General features: G+C 48.6%; 2 protein-coding genes across 16 annotated transcripts in view; one reads left to right on the top strand and one right to left on the bottom strand.

The window, feature by feature from the left end:
• The first annotated feature begins 5,505 nt into the window (after positions 1-5,505).
• Positions 5,506-17,863, top strand: part of LOC129490683 (putative STAG3-like protein 4) — a 104,270-nt gene continuing 91,912 nt past the window's right edge. The window contains exons 1-3 of the mRNA XM_055294511.1: positions 5,506-5,574; positions 6,549-6,753; positions 7,181-7,332. Of these exons, the coding sequence (XP_055150486.1) occupies positions 5,506-5,574; positions 6,549-6,753; positions 7,181-7,332 (426 nt within the window). The remainder of the gene's footprint in view (positions 5,575-6,548; positions 6,754-7,180; positions 7,333-17,863) is intronic.
• LOC129489781 (huntingtin-interacting protein 1-like) overlaps positions 12,770-17,863 on the bottom strand; it is an 87,733-nt gene continuing 82,639 nt past the window's right edge. For 13 of the 15 annotated variants that reach the window (XM_063646343.1, XM_063646349.1, XM_063646347.1 and 10 more), the window contains one exon: positions 12,770-17,708. In XM_063646343.1, coding sequence (XP_063502413.1) covers positions 17,656-17,708 — 53 coding nt within the window. In that variant the 3' untranslated portion in view covers positions 12,770-17,655. The remainder of the gene's footprint in view (positions 17,709-17,863) is intronic. The other 2 variants (XM_063646348.1, XM_063646341.1) reach the window with 1 other exon arrangement.

Raw genomic sequence — 17,863 nt, forward strand, 5'->3', positions numbered from 1 at the left:
ATAGAAGAGAAGGCTGATCCCAAGCTACAGGGCTTTTTTTGTTTGTTTGTTTTGGAGACAGAGCGAGACTCTGTCTCCCAGGCTGGAGTGCAGGGGTACAACCTCAGCTCCCTGCAACTTTCACCTCTGGGTTCAAGGGAATTCTCCTGCCTCAGCCTCCCAAGTAGCTGGGACTACAGGCACCCGCCTGTACATCCAACTAACTTGTAAAAATAGTAGAGACAAGGTTTCACCATGTTGGCCAGGCTGGTCTCAAACTCCTGACTTCAAGTGATCCGCCTACCTTGGCCTCCCAAAGTCCTGGGATTACAGGCATGAGCTCCTGCACCCAGATGCCAAGCTAGAGTTTTAAAGCAGGAAATGAGAGAAAGATATTGAGAGAGGAAAACCAGGTGGTAAGAAAACGCTAAAGGTGGCCAGGTGCGGTGGCTCACGCCCATGATCCCAGCAGGAGTTTGAGACCAGCCTGGCCAACATGGTGAAACCCTTTCTCTACTAAAAATACAAAAATTAGGCAGGCATGGTGGTGCAAACCTGTAATCCCAGCTATTTGGGAGGCTGAGGCAGGAGTATCACTAGCAGAGAATGTGTCTCCCCACTCCCTCTCAAAAAAAAAAAAAAAAAGGGGCCAGGCGAGGTGGCTCACGCCTGTAATCCCAGCACTTTGGAAGGCTGAGGTGGGTGGATCATGGAGGTCAGGAGATCGAGACCATGGTGAAACCCTGTCTCTACTAAAAATACAAAAATTTAACCGGGCGCGGTGGCAGACGCCTGTAGTCCCAGCTACTCGGGAGGCTGAGGCAGGAGAATGGCGTGAACTCAGGAGGTGGAGCTTGCAGCGAGCCGAGATCGTGCCACTGCACTCCAGCCTGGGCTACAGAGCGAGACTCCGTCTCAAAAAGAAAACAAAAAACAAAAAGTTCCTGCAGCAGTTAAAGCTGTGAAAGACAGGCACTCTGCCATGCAATTCTTTGTGATTTTTCTTTTTTATTTTTGGAGTCGGGCTCTGGCGCTGTCACCCAGACTGGGGTGCAGTGGTGCGGTCATAGCTCACTGCAGCCTCAGACTGAAGCTCAAGCGATCCTCTTACCTTGCCTTTCAAATTGTTGGGATTATAAGCATGAGCCACCGCACCTGGCCTGTGTGACGCAATTCTGGGGTTTTTTTTTTTTTTTGAGATGGAGTCTCACTCTGTTGTCCAGGCTGGAGTGCGGTGGCCCGATCTTGGCTCACTACAAGCTCTGCCTTCTGGGTTCACATCATTCTCCTGCCTCAGCCTCCCACATAGCTGGGACTACAGGCGCCTGCCACCATGCCCGGCTAATTTTTTGTATTTTTAGTAGAGACGGGGTTTCACCGTGTTAGCCAGGATGGTTTCGATCTCCTGACCTCATGATCTGCCCTCCTCGGCCTCCCAAAGTGCTGGGATTATGGGCGTGAGCCACCGCACCCAGCCTGTGTGATGCAATTCTGATGTCAACTCCCTGATGTTACCTCAAACGCCACAGGTTAAGGCCACCAGCCCCCACTAGGCTGCCCTTGCTCTAGACGCAGCTGCAGGCTTGGGTGTCCTCAGACCACATGTGCTTCTCACCAACTGGCTGCAAATTTGGAGGTTCCCGCCATGGCCTCAGGTTTGATAATTCACTATAACAACTCACAGAACTCAGAAAAGCATGATACTTTCTTTCTTTCTTTTTTTTTTTTTTTTGAGATGGAGTCTTGCTCTGTTTCCCAGGGTGGAGTGTAGTGGCCACCATGCTTGGCTAATTTTTCTATTTGTATTGGAGATGGGGTTTCGCCATGTTGGCCAGGCTGGTCTTGAACTCCTGACCTCAGGTGATCTGCCCACCTTGGCTTCCCAAAGTGCTGGGATTACAGGCATAGCCACTGCGCCCGGCCGACTACCAGAGTTTCAATAACAGAGATGTGGTTCAAGAAGAAAAGGGAGACATGTTTTGTAGATGGCAGGAGCTTCATGAAAAGAAGCCAATGAAGGGCAGGGTGTGTAGCTGTCTACCTACGGGAACCAGCCAGGAGCCTCCCCGCAGGGACTTCAGTGCAGACGGCTGGGAAAATCTGCATTCACTTGAGTTCTGGACCTAAGAGAGGACAAGGCCTTGACTGTTTCTACAGACTCACAAGACGCAATCTCTGTGGTCCATGCCCAGGGTGCGATCTGGGAAACAGAGTGCCTTCTAAATGCCAACAGCAAGGAAATCAAATGTGCAACAAACAGAAATACTGGCATTGATGTGGGCCATGGAGAGGCCTAAACAGATGACTGCAGTCCACTGCCAAGGTCATCAAAGAGTGCCTCTGAAATAATAAATTTCAGACGCCATGGCCCAAATAGCTGCACGAGGTGGAGAAGTCCTCCACATGCCTCTGCTTCCTTCAGTACCTTTTTATGAAATAAGCCGAGGTACTTCCCTGGGGAATTTCCTTTTTCTTTCTTTCTTTTGAGAAGGAGTCTTGCTCAGTCACCCAGGCTAGAGTGCAGTGGCACAATCTCGGCTCACTGCAACCTCCGCCTCCTGGGTTCAAGCGATTCTCCTGCCTCAGCCGCTCGAGTAGCTGGGATTACAGCACATGCCACCACGCCTGGCCAATTTTTGTATTTTTAGTAGAGAAGGGGCTTCACCATGTTTGCCATACTGGTCTTGAACTCCTGACCTCTTGATCACCCTGCCTCAGCTTTTCTTTTGCTGGAATTACAGGCGTGAGCCACTGCACCTGGCCAACCACTGAGATTTAGAAGGCAGTCGAGTCCACTATACCACACCTCACCTGGTTTCTTCCTCTGTTGGGGCCCCTCGTGGCCACTGTTCTGTTACTTTTTGGTCCTGTTTATTTAAATGGATGGTGAACTGTTGGTCCTCCAGGCTCCAACACTTCCACCTTCAGCTTGTATTACAACAATACCAATCCTTCAAGCTACTCCGGGTGACCCCAGAACTCATTTGAACTCAGCAGCCCAAGAGTTTCATTCCTCTCACTTGAGGGGACTCAGTGCCCCTGGTCGGCATGAAGTTGATGCAGAAGCATGACCTCCATCCCTAATCCCTCAAGAATGAGGAGTGGAAGGTGTCAGCAGGAGGGTGGGGGCGCAGTTTGTAAATCTGTAACTGCATCAGACCAAATCTAGTTCAACTTTTTTTTTTTTTTTGATGGAGTTTCGCTCTTGTCACCCAGGCTGGAGTGCAATGGCACAATCTCAGCTCACTGCAACCTCCACCTCCTAGGTTCAGGTGATTCTGCTGCCTCAGCCTCTGGAGTAGCTAGGATTACAAGAGTGTGCCACCGCACCTGGCTAATATTTATATTTTTAGTAGAGACGGGTTTTCACCATTTTGGCCAGGCTGGTCTTGAACTCCTGATATCAGGTGATCCGCCTGCCTTTGCCTCCCAAAGTGCTGGGATTGCAGGCGTGAGTCACTGAACCAGCTCAGTTCAACTTTTATGTAATGAAGTTGTCAGGTGTTTTTCAATTGCCATGGACCTGCAGGTTGAAGGTCATGTACCCTGTGCATGCCCAGGTTAACCAAGCGTGCCACGACGGAGTGGAACCTAAGAGCTCAGCCTGAAGAGCTGGGACCAATTTAAGAACTGGATACCCCATGGCAGGAGCCTGGATCCAATCAGATTGAGTTTTGGTGTCACTCCATGGCAGGATCCAGTCAGATCACACCTCCCAGCATTACTTTATTGCAAGATCCAATCAAATCACACCTCATTACCCTATGCTTATAAAAGCTGACATAGCCCCCAGCTGTGTAAGGGAGATTTGAGTATTTCCTCCTGTGTTCTTGCTAGTTGACTTACAAAAAAGCTTTATTTCTCAAAAGCTGGAGCCATGGTATTGGCCTCTCTACACATTGGGTGGCGAGTCCATTGACTGCTCAGTAACATATATGTGAAGTATATGTGAAGTTGAATTCCTAAAACATTTGAGTTGGTTTCAGTAAAAAATATTTCTCTAGCGCACTAAAGCATTAGAAGTTCAATTTCCCTTTTTTCTTTGTTTTTTTGAGATGGAGTCTCGCTCTGTTGCCACGCTGGAGTGCAGTGGCGCAATCTCAGCTCACTGCAAGCTCCGCCTTCAGGGTTCAAGCAATTCTCTTGCCTCAGCCTCCCGACTAGCTGGGACTACAGGCACAAGCCACCGTGCCTGGCTAATTTTTGTACTTTTAGTAGAGACGGGGTTTCACCGTGTCGGCCAGGATGGTCTTGGTCTCTTGGGCTCATTATCTGCCTGCCTCGGCCTCCCGAAGTGCTGGGATTACTGGTGTGAGCCACCGTGCCTGGCCTCTAGTGACTTCATTTTAACTTGATCACCTCTGTAAAGACTCTGGCTCCAATAAGGTCACCTCTAAGGTCTGGAGGATCATGGCTTCAATACATGAATTTGGGGTAGGGGGCACACCATGCAGCCCATAATACTAGCAGATCTGGTTATGTTAAATTTGCTATAGCCACAATCTTGCTGACTTGGATATGGTACCATGGGAAGGGCCCTTAAAGATCATCTTTCTGGTTGGGCTCAATGGCTCACGCCTGTAATCCCAGCACTTTGAGAGGCCAAGGCAAGGGGATCGCTTGTGACCAGGAATTCGAGGCCAGCCTGGGCAACACAGCAAGATGCTATATCAACTACAGGCATGCACCTGTAGTCTCAGCTACTTGGAAGGCTGAAAGAAGAGGATTGCTTGAGCCCAGGAGGCAACAGAGAGCTGATTGTACCACTGCACCCTAGCCAGGGCAACAGAGACCTTGTCTGTAAAAAACAAAAACAGGCCGGGTGCAGTGTCTCACACCTATATTCCCAGCACTTTGAGAGGCAGAGGCAGGTGGATCATTTGAAGTCAGGTGTTCAAGACCAGCCTGGCGAACATGATGAAACCCTGTCTCTACTAAAAAAATATAAAAATTAGCTGGGTGTGGTGGCATGCGCCTGTAATCCAAGGGACTCGGGAGGCTGAGGCAGGAGAATCACTCAAACCTGGGAGGCAGAGGTTGCAGTGAGCCGAGATTGAGCCACTGCACTCCAGCCTGGGTGACAAGAGTGAAACTCTGTTTCAACATATATATATATATGTATCATATATATATATATATATACATATATATATGTATATATATATATATATATATACATATATATATGTATATATATATATATATATATATATATATATATACACATATATATGAGAGAGAGCCTCTTTTCCATCTCCTCACCACAGAGTTGTCTTCAGTAATTTCATTCACTTTTTTCTTGAGGGTTAACTGGGTTTCTGGGTCCCAGAGGGGAAGTTCTCTTCAAGGTACAGAAACCACGACTCCGCAGAGAAGCACAGAGACGGCAGCATGAACAGACCGTGCTCAGGTGTAAGGAGGGTGCTGGGCTGAGACTTGGGCTGAACTTCTGCTGCAGGTCGACTTACTCCCATCAGCACCAAGGCTGCTGAAGGGGGGTCATCCAAAAGCAAAGGAAGCGGGGGCATGGCTTGGAGGCTGTTTCAGAAGGTCCCACTGAGCCAAGGACTCAAGGCCTGGCCACAGTCCTGCCAAGTGAGGCCCAGATCATATTTCCCCACGCTCAGAAAACCTTGTCTGCTCATTTCAGTCCATAGTGACTTTGCTTTCTTTAGGATCTCTCTTGCACTGTCCAACCCAGAGAGTTCCAAATCTCAATGGATTCCAATGATGGAGTTAAACCAGGCCCCACATCAGTTTTTTGAATTAGAATCAATGGGGCTGGGGCCCAGCATCTGTGTCTTAACGTTCCTCCATGTGATCCTCAGGCTGAAAGGCTGGTATTTGCAAATCCCTCTTTTGAGGGATGAAGGGTTTTTTTAGAGACAGGCCTTACTCTGATGTCCATGCTGGAATGCAGTGGTGGATCACAGCTCACTGCAGCCTCGAACTCCTGGCCACAAGAAATCCTCCCACCTTAGCCAACCAAACTTTTGGGATTACAGGAGTGACCACTGTGTCCGGCCAGGAAAGCCCTTCTGTTTCACTTAAATGATATTTCTGCAGCGTTCCTGCAGCCATTGTTGTATTAAATTGCATCATTGTAGGAAAAGAAAAGGTGAGAGGTGAGTGTTTTGCTTTTTTCTGAACATATCAGACCAAACCTGGGCTGTTTGGCACTTTTTTTTTTTTTTTTTTGAGTCAGAGTCTCGCTTTATCGCCCAGGCTGGAGTGCAGTGTCACGATCTCGGCTCACTCGAACCTCCATCTTCCGGGTTCAAGTGATTCTCCTGCCCCAGCCTCACAAGTAGCTGGGATTACAGAAGTGCACCCCCACACCCAGCAAATTTTTTCTGTATTTTTAGTAGAGACGGGTTTCACCATGTTGGCCAGGCTGGTCTCTTGGGAGTAAAAGAGATCTGAATATGCCTCTCAAACTGGGGAGACTACCAGGAAATGAGGTATAACCGAGATATTTTTACTAGACTGTTGGATTTTGACATCCAAGCCCCTATGACTTCATGGACCTGGTCATAACTTTCCCATCCTTTTCATACATCCATTTGTAGGACTCGGGGGACTATCCTCTGACAGCTCCAGGTCCATCCTGGAAGAAGTTCCAGGGCAGCTTCTGTGAGTCTGTGAGGACATTGGTCTGTTGGTTCCAGTACAGCTTCCTCCATGATGGCTTCCCTATGGACAACCTCATCTGCCTGCTCACTGGCCTGTCAGACTCACAAGTCCGCGCCTTCCGTCACACTAGCACCCTGGCTGGCGAGCATTCATTTTTACTCTGGACATTCTCCTGGGGGTTTATAGGGCTTTCCTCTCTTCTCTGATTCAGGGTCTTCTTTCCTACCTGCATCTTGGCTCTTCACTTTAAGGCCATGCCTCTTGTATCCTAAACTTCAATCCAGTTTCTCACTAGTGGAGTTCTGAGAAGGGGTAGATCATAGCAACAATTTCCAGGCTTAATATTTTTGTCAGAGCTCACCACTAGGGGTATGCGATGGTTAAAAGAAGACCACAAGAGTTGGAGGGAAACAGTCCACTCCAGGACAGGCAGTCTTAGGATTTTAGGGTCACCCTGCTCTGGCTTCTCATTTTCATTGCCCTTCTTTCCTTCTATTTTTTCCTTCTACTCATCCTCTCTCCTCTGACCTAAATAATGATTTCTTTATCTCTTTTTCCTTACTCAAAGCTATGAAACTGACGACCTCCCTGGTAAGAGTTGCCCTCCAACTGAGTCTGCACCAAGATAACAATGAGCGTCAGTATGAGGCTGAAAGAAACAAGGGGCCAGGGCAGAGGGCACCTGAGCGGCTGGAGAGCCTGTTGGAGAAATGCAAAGAGGTGAGGAGTGTTCCCTGCTTCTTCCTTCCCTTTTTCCCAGCTTGCACCCACTTCTGCCACAGACCCCCTTATCAGGCCCTGGGCAGTCTTTCAAGATCATGAATAATGGAGTCTGGCAGTAGTTTCATAGACCCATCCTGTAAGGGGTCGTTGCGTGCTCATCTTGTTTCTGGGTTGTGGCTCAATAAATAATGTGTAATTTAGAGTTCTCTCTAATTCCACTTTTACTCAGTTTTTCTTTGTCAGCACTCATTGTCAGGAGTGTTTAAGTGCTGTACCTGGATCCACTCACCTCAGCCTCTCATGTAGCTGGGACTACAGGTGTGCACCACCATACCTGGCTATTTATTATTATTATTTTTTGTAGCGATGGGATCTCCCTATGTTGCCCAGACTGGTCTTGAACTCCTGGACTCAAGTGATCTGCTCACCTGAGCCTCCCACAGTGCTGAGATTATAGGTGTGAGCCACTGTGCCCAGCCGATTTCCATTCTTTATAAATTACCAGGTCTCAGGTACTGTTAAAGCAGTGCAAATGGACTAAGAAACTGACTGTAGAAAAAATACATTAAACTTGGTTATTTTATTTTTTATTTTTATTATTATCATTTTTTTTGATACGGAGTCTCACTCTGTTGCCCAGGCTGGAGTGCAGTGGTGCAATCTCAGCTCACTGCAACCTCTGCCACCTGGATTGAAGCAGTTCTTCTCCTGCCTCAGCTTCCCGAGTAGCTGGGATTGCAGGCACCCAACACCACGCCCAACTAATTTTTGTATTTTTAGTGGAGACGGGGTTTCGCCATGTTGGCCAGGCTGGTCTTGAACTCCTGACCTCAGCTGATCCACCTGCCTCGGCCTCCCAAAATGCTGAGAGATTACGGGCATGAGCCACTGTGCCCAGCCTAAAATTGGTTATTTTATTTATTTATTTATTTATTTTGAGACGGAGTTTCGTTCTTGTTGCCCAGACTGGAGTGCAATGGTGTGTTCTCGGCTCACAGCAACCTCTGCCTCCTGAGTTCAAGCAATTCTCCTGCCTCAGCCTCCCGAGTAGCTGGGATTATAGGCATGTGCCACCACACCCGACTAATTTTGTATTTTTAGTTGGGGATGGGGGGCGGTTTTTTTTGTTTTTTTTTTTTTTTTTTTTTTTTGAGACGGAGTCTTGCTCTGTCACCCAGGCTGGAGTGCAGTGGCGCAATCTCGGCTCACTGCAAGCTCCGCCTCCCGGGTTCACACCATTCTCCTGCCTCAGCCTCTCCGAGTAGCTGGGACTACAGGCGCCCGCCACCACGCCCGGCTAATTTTTTTGTATTTTTAGTAGAGACGGGGTTTCACCGTGGTCTCGATCTCCTGACCTCGAGATCCACCCGCCTCAGCCTCCCAAAGTGCTGGGATTACAGGCGTGAGCCACCGGGCCCGGCTGGGGGGCGTTTTCCATGTTGGTCAGGCTGGTCTTGAACTCCTGACCTCAGGTGATCTGCCTGCCTTGGCCTCCCAAAGTGCTGGGATTACAGGCGTGAGCCGCCGTGCCTGGCCTCAGTTATTTTAAATACAGAAAATCCTCAAGGCTCCATTATAGACCCTTTTCTTTTCTTGTACTCTTTTCTTCTGTTATGGCTTTAGGTACAATTCAATTCCCATGACCTCTGACTTCTCTGAGTTAAACTTTGCATCTTCACGAGAATGTTTTAAAGGCAACTCAGCTGAGGCCAGGTGTGGTAGCTCACACCTATAATTCCAGCACTTTGGGAGGCAGAGGCAGGATGATTGCTTGAGGCCAGGATCTGGAGGCTGCAGTGAGTTATGACTGGGCCACTGCACTCCAGCCTGCGTGACAGTGCAAAATCTTCTGTCCCAGCCTTTAAAAAAAAAAAAAAAAGGCAATTCATGCTGGGTGTGGTGGCTCATGCCTGTAATCCCAGCATTTTGGGAGGCCAAGGTGGGAGGATCACTTGAGGTCAGGAATTCGAAACCAGCTTGGCCGACATGGTGAAACCTGGTCTCTACTAAAAATACAAGAAATTAGCCGGGTGTGGTGGCGGGCGCTTGTAATCCCAGCTCCTTGGGAGGCTGAGGCAGGAGAATTGCTTGAACCCTGGAGGCGGAGGTTGCAGTGAGCTGAGATTCTGCCACTGTACTCCAGCCTGGGTGACACAGCGAGACTCTGTCTCAAAAAAGAAAATAAAAAAGGCAATTCAGCTCAAAATATAATATCTAACATAATATCATAATATCTATGCTGAGCCTGGCCTTCTTCCAGGTAGATGACACCACTAATTTCACAATCCGGAAACCCAGGACCCCTCCCTAAAAGCTCCTTCCCTAGCCCCCTTCTTTCTTTCTTTCTTTCTTTATTTTTTTTGAGACGGAGTCTCACTCTGTGGCCCAAGCTGGAGTGCAGTGGCGCGATCTCAGCTCACTGCAAGCTCCACCTCCCGGGTTCATGCCATCCTCTTGCCTCAGCCTCCTGAGTAGCTGGGACTACAGGCGCCCGCCATCACGCACGGCTAATTTTTTGTATTTTTTTAGTAGAGACAGGGTTTCACCATGTTAGCCAGGATGATCTTGACCTCCTGACCTCGTGATCCGCCCACCTCGGCCTCCCAAAGTGCTGGGATTACAGGCGTGAGCCACCGCGCCCGGGCCCCTAGCCCCCTTCTATGTAATCCAAAGCCTGTCTCTCCATGTCCATTTTACCTGCCATATGTCTCTCTGGCCTGCCATTTCTCCTGTCTCTCCTGCCACTACCCTGTCTCACATGCCATCACCCTTTGCCTGGACTATGACAATAGCTTCCTTGTTGGTTTCCCTCATCTACACCGGCTCCACGCTGCACTCCACTCTGTCCTCCATACTGCAACCAGATGCAAATCTCATCATGTCACCCCTTTGCCTAAAGCCAATCAACCGCTTTCCATTGTCTGCACAATTGAGTAGACCTTTTATTTTTTATTTTTTTGAGTGGGAGGCTTGCTCTGTTGCCCAGGTTGGAGTGCAGTGGCGTGATCTTGGCTCGCTGCAACCTCTGCCTCCCAGGTTCAAGTGATTCTCGTGCCTCAGCCTCCCGAATAGCTGGGATTACAGGCGCATGCCGCCAGACCCAGGTAATTTTTGTATTTTTAGTAGAGATGGGGTTTCACCATCTTGGCCAGGCTGGTCTCAAACTCCTGACCTCAAGTGATCCTCTGCCTTGGCCTCCCAAATTGCTGGGATTACAGGCATGAGGCACTGTGCCCAGCCTAGTAGAGCTTTTAAACGACAGTTCAAGATGGTCTTTTTTTGTTTGTTTTGCTTTTGAGACAACGTCTGGCTCTGTCGCCCAGGCTGGAGTGTGCAGTGGCGCCATCATAGCTCACTGCAACCTCTGCCTCCTGGGCTCAAGCAATCCTCCTGCCTCAGTCTCCCAAGTAGCTGGGACTACAGGCATGTGCCACCACACCCAGCTAATTTTTTGTATTTTTTGTAGAGATAGGGTTTCTTCATGTTGCCCAGGCTGGTCTTGAATTCCTGGACTCAAGTGATCCACCTGCTTGGGCCTCCTAAAGTGCTGGGATTACAAGCATGAGCCACTGCGCCCGGCCTATGCTTTAAATGGAGCAGGCTCACCTTGGCATTCTGTCACTGGGAGCAGAAAAGCCCAGCTGTAGGCAAGTGTCCCCGTCTTTGGTATTTATCCAGATCACCTTCCCACTGAGCAAGGTGATCCCACTGGTTCTTTGATCTCCTTAGAGATGCTAGCTTCTCTAACAGGTAATCACCTGCCTCATTCTCTCCTTATGTGATGAGTCATTTGGGCCAATTCCCCTGCTTACCAAGCCCAGCCTTTCCCAATCTGTGTCTCCCCTGTAGGTCCCCTTGCTTAACACACTGGCAGTATTAGGTTGCAGCCAATCGTGCTGTGGAGAGGTTGCTCTGCAGCTCAGCCCAGCTCTGTTAGCTCCCTCTGTAAATCCTCTGGTAGCTGTGACTGGCTTGCTCTGAATCCCTTTATGACCAGTAGCTTCTGTCTCGGAGCAGAATTGGTCACATCTCATTTTAAGGTAACAGGTTAATTTGCATCACAGGGTGCAGAGGGAGGAGCCACAGCCTGAACCCCCAGATTTTATGAGACCTGATCTATATGACAGTTTTTTTTTTAATTATTATATATTTTTAGACAGGGTCTCTGTCATCCAGGTTGGAGTGCAGTAGCGCAATCATGGCTTACCGCAGCCTCAACCTCTCCAGGGGCTCACGTGATTCTCCCATCTCACCCTCCCTAGAAGCTGGGGGTACAGGTGCACACCACCATGCCTGGCTATTTTTTTTTTTTTGTATTTTTTTATAGAGACAGGGTTTTGCCATGTTGCCCAGGCTGCTCTCAAATGCCTTACCTCAAGTGCTCCTCCTGCCTTGGCCTCCCAAAGTGCTGGGATTACAGGTATGAATCATCATGCTCAGCCTAAATGACAGTGTTAACTACTTTGGGACTTTCTCTTTTTTTTTGAGACGGAGTTTTGCTCTTGTTGCCCAGGCTGGAGTGCAATGGCACGATCTCGGCTCACCGCAACCTCTGCCTCCTGGGTTCAAGTGATTCTCCTGCCTCAGCCTCCCGAGTAGCTGGGACTACAGACATGCGCCACCACACCTGGCTAATTTTGTATTTTTAGTAGAGATGGAGTTTCTCCATGTTGGTCAGGCTGGTCTTGAACTCCCAACTTCAGGTGATCCACCTGCCTCAGCCTCCCAAAGTGCTGGGATTATGGTTGTGAGCCACTGTGCTTGGCCCACTTCGGGACTTTCTATTTGATCATTCCCATGGACAGGATAGTGTACAGGGAGGATGGAACATGTTTAAGAAGTGCAAACAAATATGTCTTTTTTTTTTTTTTCAAGAGACAGGGTCTTGCTCTGTTGCCCAGGGTGGAGTACAATGGCGTGATCACTGCAGCCTCAACCTCCTGGGCTGAAGTGAGCCTCCTGACTCAGCCTCCCGAGTAGCTGGGACTACAGGCATATGCTACCATTCCCAGTTAATTTTGTTGTAGACGGGGTGTTGCTATGTTGCCCAGGCTGCTCTCAAACTCCTGCACTCAAGTGATCCTCCCACCGCAGCCTCCCAAAGTGCTGGGATTACACGCATGAGCCAGCATGCCCAGAATCAAACTAATATTTCTTTTTTTTTTTTTCCTTTTTGTGGAGAACAGCTTCTCACTATATTGTCCAGGCAGGTCTCTTAACTCCTGGGCTCAAGCTATCCTCCTGCCTCTGCCTCCCTAAGAGCTGGGATTACTGGTGTGAGCCACCACTCCCGGCTCAAACTAATATTTCTAAGATATATTCCCAGAGGTGTGGGGCTAAGTGGATTCCATGAACCCCAGGGTACAAATGCAGGCTTCTCACTGGAGCCTATACCTCACAGCCATGCTGGCCAGTCAATCACCACCACGCTCCATTGCCAGGCGGAAATATTTATTTGAAAAATTGAAAACACAGATGCAATGTATTATACAAAGAAAGGTCTAAATACCATAATAAAAGTATTGTTGGAGGGAAACAGAAGCCAGTGGCCACCTGCCCTGGGAAGGTAGGCACTCAGTGAAAAATGAAATTCATTTCAAGGAACTACCCTAATGGAAACCCGGGGGAAAGGTTAAAAACAGAAGAAAAGAAAAACCCAACCCTATCCCTGCAAACCGAAATGTGAAAGAGTTTGTTATAAGTTTGAGACAATTGCATTATCACCAAGATGTAACCGAACCCCCTCGGTTTGTCCCTATGAGCGGTAATCAGTTTCATTTAGGGCCTTCAAACCTGAGGTAGTTGAGGGTCACCTGAAAGACATGTCTGGAAAAATCTACTCTCAGAATCGAACCCAACAGCATTGAATTGTTTCCTGTTGCTTTGGCTCCTGACAACAACACGGTGTGGTGCTGATCTTGTATTTGGTCTGGACCTGGGAGAGGAAGGAATTTGGCAGCAAACAGCTGGCTGGTTTGCTGCGTCGATGGCTGGCAGGTCCGTGGTGGTGGTTTTCTATGCTACAGGTGGTGCAGTCTCTGGAGGACAAGGATGGCAGAGAGGGCAAAGCCAGTTTGCTTGGAAAGCCAACGTTGGAACTGGAGGCTTTCCCTGGCAGGATTTCCAGAGATTTGGAAAGGTGGTAGAAGGTAGCAAGATACTGACTGGTTATTAAAGACCAGGGTCAAGTGGAGCCAGGAGACCCCTCTAGACTAAGGAGCTAAGAGAGAACTTCCAGCTGCAAGCTGAGAACTAGCTCCTGCACAGAGTCGAGGGGCCAAAGCCAACTAATCTGACCAGAGTGACATGTACCTGTGATCCCCGTGTTACCTGGTGGCATAAACCTTGGTGTCTGACTTGGTAGCTGGGACAGTTCCAAGAACAGTTGCTCTAGACAGTGGTTCTTCCAGCCACTGGGTTAGAGGGACCTGTATTCTGGTGGGATTTTAGGGATACTGCTATGGACGGCCACATCAGCAGACAATCTAAACTAGTCTCATTTAAACTCCTTGCTCAGATATAAAATAACCCTGCCAAAGTGACTCTTCTCTTCTATTTCTTTCTCTCTCTTTTTTTTCTTGAGATGAAGTCTTACTCTGTCACTCAGGCTGGAGTGCAGTGGTGTGATCTTGGCTCACTACAACCTCCGTCCCCCAGGTTCAAGTGATTCTCCTGCCTCAGCCTCCCCAGTAGCTGGGATTATAAGTGCCTGCCACCATGCCCGGCTAATTTTTGTATTTTTAGTAGAGACGAGGTTTCACCATGTTGGCCAGGCTAGTCTTGAACTCCTGACCTCAGGTGATCCACCCGCCCCTGCCTCCCAAAGTGCTGGGATTAAATGCATGAGGCACCACATCCGGCCTCTTTCTCTTATGTAAACAAACATCTTTTCTCTAGAGGTCTCAGGGCACTGTCTTACAAACTTAAGTAACAGATGCAGCTGTTTTTCAACTTCTTGTCGATCCTAAGCCATGATTTTGTTGCTGTCCCATCTTGTCATGACCCATTTACGCTCACCCAAGACTTGTCACTAGTGATGCTCAGTGACTCATTTAAAAGGCTGGCAGGTTCATTTTTAGCTTTAAGATGTGATTCCCGTTTTAATCCAAGGTGTGTCATTAAATACCTCTTCATCTTCATTTTTAGAAGAGTCACAATAGGACAATTTGATTTAGTCTAGAGAATGGGGTAGCCGTTCTAATCTGAGCTATTACGAAAGTAATTATGTGACATCTGACAGCTACTTCCTCATGTGACACTGAATTAGCCTCTGCTTCTGTTTAAGTGCTTTCTTAACCGTTATGACTCAGGCTAAGTTCGATGAAGGTTTTAAACATTTCTGTGGCTTCTTTTTAGAGACAGGATTATTCAGATAATTTGTTTGTTTGTTTTTAAAGAGATGGAGTCTCGCTCTGTCACTCAGGCTGAAGTGCAGTGGGCAATCATGGCTCATTGCAGCCTCAAACTCCTGGGCTGGGCTCTGACAGAGAATCTTTTTTTTTTTTTGAGACAGGGTCTCACTTTGTCACCCAGGCCGGAGTGCAGTGGCACAATCAGGGCTGACTGCAGCCTTGACTTCCCAAGCTCAAGCAATTCTCCCACCTCAGCTCCCCAACTAGCTGAGACTACAGGCACGCACCATCATGCCCAGCTGATTTTGTTTTTGAATTTTAGTAGAGATGAGGTCTCGCTATGATGCCCAGCTTGGTCTCAAACTCCTGAGCTCAAGCAATCATCCTGCCTTGGCCTCCCAAAGTTCTGGGATTACAGGCATGAGCCACTGTGCCCGGCTGGGCAGAGAATCTTAATTTGATCCATTACACTAGACTTTTTGCCCTACTTGTAATTTTTTTGTTTTTTTTTTGTTTTTTTTTTTTTTGAGACGGAGTTTTGCTCTTGTTGCCCAGGCTGGAGTACAATGGCGTGATCTCAGCTCACTGCAACCTCTGCCTCCAGGGTTCAGGAGATTCTCCTGTCTCAGCCTCCTGAGTAGCTGGGATTACAGGCACCCGTCACTACGCTTGGCTAATTTTTGGTATTTTTAGCAGAGATGGGGTTTCACCATGTTGGCCAGGCTGGTCTCGAATTCCCGACCTCAGGTGATCCACCCGCCTCAGCCTCTCAAAGTGCTGGGATTACAGGCGTGAGCCACTGTGCCCGGCCACCCCATTGGTGATTGGGAACATGTGAGTTGGAATGGCTGAGATCTAGAAGTGAGGACTAGCCACTTTTGGAAATGTTGACCTGCATCAAGAACACACTAATTGGTTTAGTTGCCACAACTGGGACAGGGAAGCCACGCACCATTCCTTCTGAGCCTTGAATCAAAAAAATACTAAGCAGAAAGCAGCATTCAACACAAGACTGCCCAATTTCTAGTGCTGATACTTCCTTAGCCCAGTATGGAGGTTACACATCTGAGTATGGTCATCCGAGGTCCTGGGAGAGAGTTTTTTGAATGTCCCACTTAGAAAATGCACAGAGAGGGAGTTGGGGAGAGGGGTGGGCTAGGGAGATGGGGGTTGGTTCACAGTGATCAAACAGAAGTCTCACAACCCGTCATGTAGCAAAACCTAGCAATATTCTGTTGGAGCAGATCCTGGGAAGTGCTTGATGGCTACCACCAATGAGTTGCTATAGATAAAGAAGGAAGACGCTGTTTTTTCAAGATCAGAAGGTCACTTAAATGCTGGGGTCCATCTAGAAGAGGAAAAGTGCTGTTGGGCTGCCAATCCCTGGCAAGCTGTTCATGTGCCCTCTGTCCTCATTCTGTCCACAGGGCAGCGGGAGCCTGGGGCATGTGGCTGAAAGGAGCTGGAGCCGCTGGCTCTGTCCTTTCTCATTTTCTCCGACCCAAGAGCTCCAAATGATCTCCTTGCTTTGGGATCCAAGTCAGTAACAGTCCAGCACCTTGGCCTTGCTTCTGATTCTTGAAGGCTGATGTAGCCGGGCAGAAAGATGAGCCTTGCTAGAGTCACACCTGAAGTCCTGATTGCTCCAAGCATCTCTTTGTAGGATGTTGCTGCTTAAGGGAGGTTAGTAATAAATACTAAGGGTAGCAAACCAAGTATAGGGTTCTTTCCTGATGGAAGCAATTGCATCTGATCTTCCGGGTTTGTCAATTATGTAGAAGGTGGAACGATCTTCCTATTCAAGAGGATGCCAAGGCAGACATCTGCAGAAAGGAGTTGGGAATTGCTCCCAGGCTCCCTCTCTGGGCCAAGGGAGATGGCCCACTTGACACAGACCATTCACGGCCAGTTCATTCCAGCAGGGAAGTAGTGTTGTTGATCTCACCAGCTCCATTCAAGCATGTGATCAAGTTTTTGAGCCTGGTCATGGGAACTGAGCTGTGTGAACCCTCTTGTCCCTCTTTCTGTTGTATTCTCCCTTGTGAAGGTGGACAGAGGCTTTCCGCCAGGGTTCAGCTTTAGGAGGGAAAGGCACTCACTCTCCTTCTGCTTTTTGAGGAAAGCTGTCACTCAGCAGCTCCGCCTGACCCTGGAGCATGGACTGGGTGGGCCAGCACTTGCTCAGTATGGAGGCGGAGGTGGAGCACCGAGAGGCCTGGGCAGCACCATCGCCGGAGCTGCCACAGTGGGGGGGCCCTGGAAACTCAGCCCCAGGGGTGTGCCCTTTGGGAGAGTTGGCTATGTGAGTGAAACTTAAAAAAAAAAAATACAACCAAAAAACCCGACCAACCACCATAAGAAGCAGTGGAAATCCATGGCACTGCCCAAAGAGGGGGAGAACGGCCTTGGCATTCACAGCCAGGACACTCCTGCCGTCCTTCTGACTGTGCAGATTTCAGGGTAGTGTCCTGGTTTGGAATCCATCAGCCCTCTGATGCTCACAAGTTTGTGCAAATGATGAAACTGAAAAGACTGAGAAGAAAACAGAAAAGAAAAGGCATAAGATCTTCCCTCTCCAAGCTGTCAACAAACAACAAGCAGCCCCTCTATTAAGGATACCCATCGTGTGGGGGTCAAATAGTCAGCAGGACTGGAGGTTGGTCCTCTCTGTTGAGTGGCCCTGCCCCCCCCACCCCTCTTTGTACCTAGGCTTGCTCATGGGCAGCACTGGCCAGCCTGGATGCTAACTAGGGAGGCGGGGAAAGAACAGAGACGACCATGGGTCCAAACAAAAAGGGTGTCGCTATGGAGGGAGTCTTTGGAAGTGTCATGCATGTCCTTGGCATTGGGTAATGGCAGTGGTGTGGCTGCCCCTGGGACTCCAAGGATTTGGCCTGTGGCTGGGGAAATAACACACACGAGATAGGTAACAAGGATTTACACTGACATATGGGGTGTTGGTTTGGCTCTATTCTTTTTCAGTTACCGCTTCTTGCAGTGTAGGTGGAGATGCCTCTGTTCCTAAAAGACAATGATAATTTATGTTGCAAAGCACTCAGGCATGCATGCATTCACTTAACCAACAAAACCTGCCACCATGGGGGCTCAAAAATACATTATAATTATAACCATGGTGTAATCACATAGTCCCCAAGTTTCGTGTCTAGGAATGACTA

This window comes from Symphalangus syndactylus, chromosome 9 (genome assembly GCF_028878055.3).
Source record: "Symphalangus syndactylus isolate Jambi chromosome 9, NHGRI_mSymSyn1-v2.1_pri, whole genome shotgun sequence".
NCBI lineage: Eukaryota > Metazoa > Chordata > Mammalia > Primates > Hylobatidae > Symphalangus > Symphalangus syndactylus.